The 12,189-nt window shown below is 39.4% G+C and overlaps 2 protein-coding genes across 2 annotated transcripts in view; both read left to right on the plus strand.

Moving 5' to 3' along the window:
• fyco1b (FYVE and coiled-coil domain autophagy adaptor 1b) overlaps positions 1-12,189 on the plus strand; it is a gene marked incomplete at its 5' end in the record, with an annotated part of 190,474 nt that overhangs the window by 118,149 nt on the left and 60,136 nt on the right. The gene's annotated exons all lie outside the window — the stretch shown is intronic.
• Positions 3,517-4,521, plus strand: neurod6b (neuronal differentiation 6b; the record flags this gene model as incomplete). Its single annotated transcript, XM_079244384.1, has 1 exon — positions 3,517-4,521. The coding sequence occupies one exon, from the start codon at positions 3,517-3,519 to the stop codon at positions 4,519-4,521; it is 1,005 nt and encodes a 334-aa protein (XP_079100510.1).

Here is a 12,189-nt window from a genome sequence, read left to right on the forward strand (position 1 = left end):
TAATTATAGTTACAAAAATTCCTTATATGGACTCCAAGGACCCTTTTTCCTTTAGTAATTACAATAAAGACACTTTAAATGTTTGCACAAATGGTTCAAACCAAAAATGTGAGACATGCTAAAACTTTTCCCTGTTAAACAAAGAAAGAAAAAAAAAACATTAGTAAGTGATGAAGGAGACACGACAGTCTGTAAAACTGACACCTGGACTATTTTTTTAAATTGTGTTTCAATCACTGAATACTAGAAATGAAGTGAAGCTAAAAAATAAAAAGCAGAACTCATTTTAATATTGGATATTTGTATGAATGAATTGATGCATGGTGGTGAAGAAGCACAAGCGGGAGAATTTGAAGTAAAAGACCAAAAGGCAATTATTCTGGCCTTTGACTTACTTTTTAGTGTTTTGGATACTAAGTTACTGTTTGCTTTGGTGCAGGGAAAGAGCCTAGTACCGTAACTCTGCACTGATGATGTAGACCAGGGTTAGTGAGAGCAGTTTTTCCATGTATTCCTGCTCCAACACACTTGACTCAAATCAATGAGTCTTTGTGCAGAACTTGATAGGCTGTTAGATCCATTTAATTTAATTCTGGTGTGTTCTCGTAGAACTGGCTTGAGTAACCCTGATGTAGACCGACTGTAGCCACTCATTGGTCTGACTCAGAAAATACTGCTGAATCACAGTTCTGGCCTTGTTTGAATAACTTGTTGAAAGTCTCACCTTTTCCACAGTGGTGATGCTGTTGCGGCCAGTACCAGGAGCGGAACTTGTTGCCATGGTAACCAGGTGAAATCTGGGAGAGTTTGATGTTTTCTCATGCCATGCATTCTGTGGCTGGTGCAAACAGTTAAACTTGCCAGTTTCCTTATATGGAATCAACCAGGTGATTCGGCCAAAACATCCGACACTAAATATCAGATTCAGTTTTTTCTCTGGTTTTCCAGACATGAGACAGCTAGAAGCTACTGCTTATATAGTTAGGTCTCCGTTTTTATTCTGAGTTTGGTCTGGTTCTACTCTTGTTGGACCCCACTGGTTTCATTAAGGGTGTTGCATCTTTAAAGGCCCATTTTAAATGATATCAAGTCCCTCTGTTGATCCAGATTTTTAGAAAGGGTCACTCAAAAAAAGTACTCTGATGTAATCTCCACAGACATATCTAAATAGTAACTTAGCACCATCAATAATATTTTGTGCGGCCCAGAAGTTGCATAAAAAAGATCCATGAACCTGATATAACTACATTTCTCTGCATAACAATTTCAAAAAGAGTGAAAATTTTTACTCCAAACATCACACCATGTCCGTGCCACCAGTGTCTCAAGATTCCATCTGACAACCAAGCAAGTCTGGAGCAGCTGCAAGCAGAGAAAAAGGGCTGAAAAGTTTGACATGGGCACCTCATAGTGCTGTGATCACCAAAACACATTAGTGCATACAGAAGAGGACACACATTTATTTCCATTTGGTTTCAATATGGCCGCTTTTGAGACCACTGAAATGTGATCAGTGTCTTATGCAGTTTATGAGATTTTTTGGACGGAAGTGGAAGTGACTGACACAGAGTTGTGGTCTAAAACTATTGTCATTTTAAATTCAAAGCCTCTTTTGCCAGAAATTATCTGAGATTTTGAGGACCTGAGCAGACTTTATCTGCTGTAGAAAAGGACTGAAAAAAACTCTTCAAGGACAATAAGGTCAGACATTTTGTAAAGGATCATTTCAGGTGGTGGGGTTTTAGTTTAATACTGAGGAACTTCAATGTCATAGTAGCATTGTAAATTCCCTCTACTATTAATAAAGCATTTGTCATGTGCATATATATATATATATATATGTGTGTGTGTGTGTGTGCGTGTGTGTGTGTGTGTGTGTGTGTGTGTGTACATAAACCTTAATAACTGCAAGTGTTTGGTAAATATAAAATGGTTCTCTATCATATTCTGAACCACTTTACAACTTTAATGCATTATCCTGTCCCTGATTAAATTTGGAAGACGTTTAAATGGTTGCTCTTTAGTGATGAACTGCGCTGTAAATGTGCTGAAATAAGGTTATGAAAAGATTATGGGTTATATAAAAACATATCAACCAAGCTGTATAAAACACAAAATCACTGAGGCTATTTGTTAAATTCTACAGATAAAAAGAAACTTCATTGAAACAAGAATGAAACAATGGCCATCCCCTCCATTAAGGAAACCAATAGCTCTAAACTTGGGGCTTCTGCAAAACAATAAAGCTTTCTATAGACTCTGCATGAGAGGAACTGGGAGTCTTCTTTTGTAAAGTTTTGAAGAAGTACAAACCCTTTTAAAACCAGAGAAGACTGAATGAGAAGTGAAATTCAGTGATCTTTTTTCAGGCTCTGAGGATATAAAACCTATAGTATATTTATATTTGTCTCCTAACTTGTGAAAGATGATGATAAAGCTGAGTAAAGAGTATTTTTGACCAAACATCTAGATGGTAAAGTATTTTATATTTAGCCTAGTATAAGTTGCAAGGCATCTCTATCTATCTATCTATCTATCTATCTATCTATCTATCTATCTATCTATCTATCTATCTACTTGTTGAGAATGCTTTTTCAGAATCCAGCTCATGGCTTATTCTTTTTCTTTTTTTCTTTTTTTTATCAAATAAAATCACATTAATTCATCTATCTTGCGCGGGGAGATGCAGGTATCAATTGTTATCCCTCTCTGCTCTGTGTTTCTGACGGTAAACGCGGGCCTCCCGGTGCCCATTACCGGAGCTGCCAGATGATAGGTACGGAACGCAGGTCCCGTGGGACGCTGAGCACGTGGTCTGTGCTGCCACAAGACGTCAGCGGCAGATGGCATGGGTACCCGCTGTTGGCATGAGTGTCATTCCTCAAAGAGAGAGGGAAAGGGAGAGCAGATCGCGGGCAGGCGGAGGAAAGAGGCTGCGCAGGTTTCAGCTACGACTTATTATTTTTCAGGTTTGCGAGAGAAGAAACTTAAACGGCGATCTGGAGATTTGAGGTCATGCACGGTGCACGCTGACCTGGGGTTGGTATTGTTTTTGCTTTTTTGCTTTTGTTTTAACGCCATGGACCTCTTCGACTGAGCTAAATATATCATTAGAATGCATGTTCGGTGATTTAGAAAAAAAAAAAGCCTATATATAGAGAGGAAGGTTTTTTTTCCTCAATTTTATCTTTATTTATTATTATTTTTATTTTACTTTTCTAAAGAAAAAAACGTTTGGGGTAGCTACTCACAGATGCTTCTTTAATCCAGAAATCTGATGCACCAAAGGGGATTAAATGTGACTGTTTTCACAATTACAAGGACAATGAAGTTCAATGAATGCTTTAAAAAAAAAAAAAAAAAGGTAGCAAACTGTGACATTGCCAGTTTGTTACTCTCCCGCTTGGGAAGACTTAACTACACATTAATTACCTGATATACTTTTTTTTTAAAAAAAACGTCAGGGCTGTGTTTTACTATTATAAATTATACATCCTCTTTGCTTTTACAGGAAATATGTTAACCCTGCCATTCGAGGAACCTCATATGATGTGTGAGCCCCGTTTTGGTGCCAACTATCCCCGTGAAAGCCTACCTGAGAGCCTGGAGCAGGATCGACAGCACAATCCTGACAGGTCTAACCAAGACATGAGGGAGGCCGAGGACGATCTCTCCGACAGGGAAGGGGACGACAGAGAGGACGATCAGGATGAGAACGGGCTTCCAAAAAGGCGAGGCCCCCGGAAAAAGAAAGCCGGGAAGGAGCAGATGGATAGGGCCAAATTTCGGCGTCAGGAAGCCAACGCCCGAGAGCGCAGTCGGATGCACGGTTTAAATGCTGCACTGGAGAGTCTCCGCAAAGTTGTGCCATGTTACTCCAAAACTCAAAAACTGTCTAAGATTGAGACGCTCAGACTGGCTAAAAATTACATCTGGGCCCTGTCAGAGACTTTGAGCGCAGGAAAGAGACCCGACCTGCTTACATTTGTTCAGACTTTATGCAAAGGATTATCTCAGCCAACGACCAACTTGGTGGCTGGTTGTTTGCAGCTGAACGCAAGAAATTTTCTCACAGACCACAACGGAGAGGTCATGTTTTCTGGAAGATCGCCATACGAAGCCATGTACCAGTATCCCGGCACAGACATCAACTCTCCCCCCGGCCATAGCGGGAGCACCTTGGACACGAGCACTAAGCCGTTCCGACACTACAGCTACAGCAGCTCCTACGAGCCCTACTTCGACAACCCGTCCCCTGAGAGTGGAAGCCCACATTTCGACAACCAACTGAGTCCACCTATGAACTTTAACGGGATTTTTTCCCTAAAACACGATGACCCGCCAGACTACGGCAAAAACAGCCACTATGGCATGCGCTTCTGCAGTGCGCCAGGACGCACGGCCCTGGCGCACAACTCAATGTACCGAGTCTCCCCAGAGGCCCGTTTCCCTTACGATCTTCACGTCCGCAGCCAGTCTTTCCAAGCACAAGGGGAAGTGAATGGCTCTTACCACAATTAATCAATCGGCTGGATAAAGTTCAATTTTCACAAGCAAAATAATTTCTTCGCACAGATGTTGAATGGGAACGTCATGGATTCAGACGCACAAATACTTAAAAGAAAGTGTTACTTTTTTTCCACTTTAGACTGACAAAAATATATTTTAAAAAAAACATGCGTTTGGGTGAAAATGGTTGTAATTAGTTACTTCTACACTGCATTTAAATTTGTGTTTATAAATGACAGAAACAAAACTACATTGTGTAAAGAAAAATAACAGGAGTGCAATGTAATCTTCAGATTTAAATCTGATGTGGCTAAAGATAACAATGATTGAATGTAAAAAAAAACAAAAATCGGTGCTATTTTTATTCCTAAACAAGTAAGTTGAAGGACAATTAGTTAAAAATGGTTTGGAAGAAAATAGTTTGTTCATGAAAGTACAGATGATATTTTCAAAAACGTCATTCTGGTTATTTAAAAATAATGCCAAGTTAATGAAATGAGGAATAAAATCAACAAAATGGAACAACTGAAGAAGAAGAAGAAAAAGAAGAAGAAGACGCTGGAACTTCATCAGGGAAGTTTGCTAAGACATGATTGAAGTTCAGAGAATCAGTCTGTTTGCAATAAGAGTCATTGAGCTATGCAAGAAAGCCAAATGCAATCTTTGCTTTTTAAGGAAATCGCATGTGTCTTCTCAGAAGACGTTTCTTATCTAATTCAAAGGAAGATAATTGTGTAATTCGGCTATCTAACATAAAAAAAATATAAATAAACAAACCTTTTGTAAGATGAATCTGTCATCTGAACTGGTTGCAGCAATCCAGGGAGTTGTGGGGAAACAGTCTAAGATAAAAATGCCTTTGTATTTGAAGTTTTAAAAAAAGTGAAGTAACAAAAGTGAATGTAAATTATTATTGTATTTATTTATTATTTATTTATTTATTAAGCAGTTCATTCTGAGTCTTTCCATTTGAATGTGAATAATCTATTAGAGAAAAAAATATTGTAAAGTTTAAACAGTGTGACTTTTTATGTGAATTTCTACACATTTAAAGTTTGTTTATGTTGCAATGTTGTATATTTCAACCCAGCTGAAAGTCGAGCACAGGAGGGAACAAAATGTCACATGCCTTAAAGAAAAAAACAGAGGGACAACGACCATCATTATGCAACGAAAATAAAAGTTTTGGATTGTTTGGTGTGAACTTTTGCCCATCCTCCCCACCGTGGAGCAGCTGCGATGCACTTCATGTATCTCTGCACAATGTTGGTGACTGTACTCATAAATCCAGTTGATTTTGTAATTCCAACAGAATGATGAATGGTTATTGGATGACATTTCTAATTTACTCCCACGTTTGCTGATCTGATGCACACACTTTTCTCACGCACACACACACACACACGCGCACTTCTAAAAACTCGTTATGGATCGAAAAATTCGTGAAGTAATGTGTTACTGTTTTGTGATGTGTTTGTCACAATGAAATCATAATATAATAATAAAAAAAGAGGTTGTAGGAGGCGTTATGTTGTGGCCCAGCTTCTCAGCTTTTTGTGGCAGTGATCGACAACAGATGGCAATTAGGAATAAAAAAAAAAATAAAAAAAATAAAAAAAACAATAGTGGAAAGAATCAAGATAAATCCGCCGCGGGCGTTATTTTATTTTATATTTTTTTATTTATTTAGTAGAAGATTATTTGTGTAATATTTATGTCTTACTGAGGATGTGGGGACACAGGCCTAGAAGAAGCGACGTAAAATGTGACTCCTGAACACAAAGTGAACTTTTGAGTCTTAAAAAAAAAAGTTTGACTAAAAGAAAACCATAAAAATTTCAGACGGTGTCATTAAACCTTTATTATTATAATTATAATTATTACCATCATTATTTTTATTTCCAGTTACCTGTAGCTTTTAAACTGTAGGTCCAAAGGCTTCTTTGCTGACTTCCAGCTGATCAGATGGTGTATTTGTGTCAGGAAAGCACGGGGTGTGTTGGATGCCATCCAGGCATTTCATCCTCCCTGTTATGAGACAACTGGAAACCGATGATCCCCTGGGACGCTACATACAAATAAAAACGAAGCTTCCAAGAACAAAAATGTCCAAAAAGTCGTATTTAGAATTTTACAGTATTTGCAACAGACTTTCTTTTGAGATATTTAGCTTCACTCGCTAAAGCGCCTTTCAAAGCTGGAATCTGACAGATATCATGCAGACAATATCACGGTTGGTCTATGCGCTAAATTTGTTGATGTTTAAGGTAATCACTGAGGTATATGCCACTTTTTCAACATTCCTATAACGTGCCGCAACCATTTGTCAATCCAATGTGGTTCATTCGGGTATTTGACATCAAAAGTAATTTTACTTTGAACAACACAAACAGAAGCTTTAAAAAAAACAGACCAAATGCTGCTATGCAGTCCTGAGCCTGCAGACTTCTGATCAAACTTGTGTCAGCATCGGACTGAAGATAAATTAACGAGCAGCAACACCTCCAGGACCTTGAAGACCCGATACCCACTCCCACGAACCCTGACCATCTCTGTGAAAGCGGCTGTTAATTAAACAGGCGTCCATGATGGAGGAGAAACATGTTCATCAGAATTGAGATTAAGAAGGGCATGCCAATTCTTTAATTGGTAGAGAGGAAGTTCATCTGTGCAACAATTACATTTTTTTTCCTGTCATTACATATAGGTTATTGTTGTGCATTGCTTTCCATCTTCAAATAAACTCTTCCTGCCGCCTGCTTTAGTGCAACCTGCTGCAGTTCATTTATACAGAAGGCTAATTAACCGTAGTTTAGTGATAAATGTGGAAAAACTTGAGCTGGTTTCAATCCTTATGGGTGTACTTTACAACGTAAGGTGATGTCATGGCAGCTTACATGATTATAATCATGTGTAAACATGGAAGTCAGATGTAATTTCTGTAAAGTGAATTAAAACCTAAATGTGAAAAATCATGCAAGAAGGAATTAAATGCAGGAAATGAAGGAAACTAAACAAAGAAGAAAAAGTGCAACTGGTTGCAAAATCCAGACAAGATTTATGTATTTCATGCTGATGTAATGACATCTATTTAGTGTAATATATTACATTGTGGCAATGCAGTAGATCAACTGGGAAACATAAAGTCACATCTTTCTATTAGAGTGAAGAAATGATAAAATTACATTTGTATTTTTTCCACTGAATTGCTTTGCTGTCTTCATTCCCTCATTCAAACCTGTCTCCAAGGTTGCTGGAGGTTCCTCTGGGACTCTTAAAGCAACTCTTGAGCTCCATCCAACTAGAATACCAAACCTTTTTTACACAATCCAGTGAGTCTCACCTCGTGTGTGTGAATTAGGGTGTGCATATGTGCGCTTGTGCAGAGAAGTAGGTTTAAATCCCTCTTTGGGTCTCACATAAAGGCTGGGGAACAAGAATGTGCAGGAGCAGAAGTAGCAGGGTGCTTTACGCCTGCAGGGTTCACAGGCTGGCATGCTGCAGTTTAGCACTGGGTCAAACATGTACATGCACCTTACATTCATGCAGCTTATTAAGCTTGAGGTTGTGGGATAGAATAGGGAGTAAGGCAGGAGGAGGCAACATATGGCCAGGCTATTAGTGTGAGAGGTTAAGGTAAGAAATGGGAGATATGCAGTATACGAGAACAACATGCAAACAGCCTCTGCTTTGATGGGATAGTCGCTAACAAAGGAATAAAAATGTCAGAAGTTGAGAAAAAGTTTAGAACACTTTCTTAATGCAGACAATGCAGTGCTATATATATTTATATATATATATATATATATATATATATATATATATATATATATATATATATATATATATATATATATATATGTGTGTGTGTGTGTGTTTGTGTGTGTTTGTGTGTGTTTGTGTGTGTGTGTGTGTGTGTGTGTGTGTGTGTGTGTGTGTGTGTGTGTGTGTGTGTGTGTATTAGATTTCAAATAAATTATGGTAATTTATTATGATGACTATCACTTTCCTGCAATGTCTGAAAATCTGAGCTCCAGTCAAGAAAAATGAAAATAATGTTCCCCACTACGTCGACTAGCATCCTCAAATTTTGTGCCCATCCCAAACCCCAGATGGTATGGGATGGGAAACGTTCCCCCATTAAATTCCTAATAATCATTTCTCCTGCAGAATTGGGGGTGGTGGCAGTGGGGATGGAGGAGGGTTGGGTGCGAGTGTGCATGTGTCTGTGTGTGTGTGTGTATGGTGTGTTCATGGAGGAAAAGGGGGTGAGGGGGGTGAGAAGTGAGGATTGGGTTGGTGGGTGAGGGGAGTTGAGGGATTTTGTGTTTTAATTAGACAGATTTAAGGAGCTGAAGCCCCCCCTCCTCCCTCTCTGAGCATTAGTGTGTGCTTGTTGTGGTGGTGTGGGCACTCATTCACTGGTTCTTGTATTTCTGCGCGTGTGGGTGCATGTGTGAAGAAATTATACAAAGGCTACAAGCAGGGATGTGCATGGATTGTTGTGTGTGTGTGTGTGTGTGTGTGCACGTGTGTGTGTGTGTGTGTGTGTGTGTGTGTGTGTGTGTTGCAGGTCACGGCAGGCACGGTGCTGCAGCAGTGGAGGACTGACACTCCACTACTACGGGCCAGGATCTCATTAATGTGTCAGATTGGTGGATCAGTCTCTCTGGCAGCCGGCCCGGCCTCTCACAGGAAGTACTTTCTCTCTATCTGTGAACTTGGCACTGAAAGGTTAGGCGGAGGGAGAGGGGGGAGATTGTATTGGCCTGGAGGAGGGAGGAGAGAAAAAGCATTAATTATAGTATTTGGTCTGATTGGATAAATATTGGGTGAAGGATTGAGGTTTAAGTACTGCATTTACACGTCAGGGAGTGGAAGTGCATGAGTTGTGGAAAGTAGCGGTGACAATTTCTCGGGAGTGAAAGAGACAGACTGACTTTTGCAGTTGGACTATTTTGGAGGTGGAGATATGCTAAGCATGTGACAGGAGCATCTGTCACTACATCACCTTTGTGCTTTGTGCGCTTTGTCTGGGGGCACTTTGACTGGGTGTATATGCAGACATGTGTTGAGTGTGTGTGTGTGTGTGTGTGTGGGGGGGGGGGGGGGGGCTACAATACGAGGGAGTAAAGGGTGGGTTTTGGAGCAGGTGGGAACATACAGGGGTGTGATCCTCTGACACCCCAGCAACACCCTATTTCAGAGCAGAGAGAGGAGTGCTGCTGGGTGGAGTGGTTTTGACTCCCTTGACTGTGAATGTGAGCATCTGGTTGTCATGACTTCAGTGCGATGTGAGATAGACGGATAACTCAAATAAATCCATGAATAATTTGAGACAAGATAGATAAAAGCTTTAAGTTGAGCATAATAACTTCTTCTAAAATATCACAGCTTCACCAAATGCATTCTCAGACTGGCCCCAATTGTTATTCATCTTTAAGTTTGATTGTTTGAAATGACAAGATTTATCTTTTTAAGAAAAATAAATTAAATGTGAACATTGTCTTTGTTTGGGACAAGTTGAGCATTAAAATCTGGGCGATTTGATATTATTGTTTAAATCTTTATTTAATAGATGCACAAAAATTGATCTTTGGTGTCTAAATTCACCAACTTTATTGTATTTTGAAAGTAAAAACACATTGTTAATTTTGATGCAACGACACGTAAAAATAAATTTCTTTTCACTATATTTTTTCATTTTGGGGGAACAAAAGGCACCAACTGATGCAGCTTTGCAGAGGAATTTGCATCCGTTTTTAGCAGCTCAACACTTAACTTAGTTGACAGTTGTCTAATTCTCTTCTTTGCAATGCTTCATTTTCAATAGGAAGCAGGTGTGTTCTGCAGACAGGCCATTCATTCATACATACGCCGTCCTGTTGGGAAAAGTGCAGAATGATGTCTGGCATAGCTTGTCCTGCTAAAATGAACTCCTCCAGGCATAAGAGGTCACTCTGGTGGTTGCAGTTTCCGAAGAGATCCACGTCCCAGACACTGATACACTTCTTTTACTGTAACATCACAAACACTGTTCAAAACAGTTTCTTTCATCACAAGGTCATCAAAACTGTTTTTTTTTTTCAACCATTGGACCACAGAGCATGCTGACAATCTATCTGTCTGTCTGAGAAGAAGAAAACTGCATTTTTCTGCAGGGTGACATTATATCTTCCTTCATGCAGTTGCTTTCATGATATCCTCTTTATTATTTTCTCTAAACACTATTTAAACAAGTGGATTTTATTTTTCATTGAAATCCTCATGTTTTAAAAGAGCCTAGAAGTTCTTAATGGGATTAAAGAGGACCGGCTCATTGTTTGGCTCATTTTATGGCTTGTGCTGAAGATCCAAGAAGGGAGGTACTGGATGCACGTGTCGGAGCACTGATATTCATCAACATTATATTCTAACTGAATGTCACAGTTCTTGCAGTTTTCGATAATCTGTGGTTTACATGCAGCTTCAAAAACAGGAGAGAACCCCCAGCACTGATCTTTTTGGTATGTGTGCAAGGAAGAAAGGTATTTCTGCAGTTGATCTTATTTCTTCTGTCAGATAAACTCTGGGTTATCCTCCTATCTATCCCTCTTTGGTTGTGCATGTAAAACTTGCTATAACGTAATGTAGTAATTATAATGAGAGGTGTCATTTTATCAGTTTGTTTCTAATCATCAGTTTGCATGAGAAGATGTAACTCAGTGGTGTAAGTCACTGATCTTTGGCATTTATTTTTTAAAACTACGGTGATCATAAGGAATTTTTGGGCATAATCCTGAGGCCATCTTTCTACTGACGATCACTCAGTAGACAATCAGACACCAAGCTCACTTTTGAACTTTAGGTGATTGCTACGCAGAAGCCTAATGACCTTTTTACATTTATCATGCACATTTAACGGTGACTACTCCCAGAAATATGTTTTATTTGTGTTTAATTGAATCAGTGCTCACATTTTCTTCCATTGACTGCTGTTCTAGGTTACTTAACTTATTATAAATCAAGACCAAAGAGGGTCATCAGATTGTGTAGTCACACCTGCATAAGGTGTAGAACCTTATGCAGGTGTGACTACAGGGGGGGGGGGGGGGGGGGGGGGGGGGGGGGGGGGGGGGTTCAGTTTTAGCTGAAACCTAAAACTTTCAGCTGATTGACAGAAACCTGCTTGTATTGTATTCTTGTGAACACCAAATTTGGTGTGTATGCATACACTGCTAAAAAAAAAATAAAGGAAACACTAAAGTAACATGTTGTAGATCTGAATGAATGAAATATTTTTTATGAAATACTTAGTTCTTTCCATTCTTGAATGTGCTGGCAACAAAATCACACAAAAATTATCAATGAAAATCAAATGTCAATCAAACCCCTGGAGGTCTGGATTTGGAGTTAGACTCTAAATGAAAATGGAAAAACACACTACAGGCTGATCCAACTTTGATGTAATGTCCTTTAAACAAGTTAAAATGATGCTCAGTAGTGTGTGTGGCTTCCACGTGCCTGTATGACCTCCCTACAATGCCTGGGCATGCTCCTAATGAGGCGGCGGATGTTCTCCTGAAGGATTTCCTTCCAGACCTGGACTAAAGCATCCTGGACAGTCTGTGGTGCAACTTGGCATTGGTGGATGGAGCGAGACATGATGTCCCAGATGTGCTCAACTGGATCCAGGTCTGA

The sequence above is a fragment of the Telmatherina bonti genome (genome assembly GCF_933228915.1).
Source record: "Telmatherina bonti genome assembly, chromosome: 7".
NCBI classification, from domain to species: Eukaryota; Metazoa; Chordata; class Actinopteri; order Atheriniformes; family Telmatherinidae; genus Telmatherina; species Telmatherina bonti.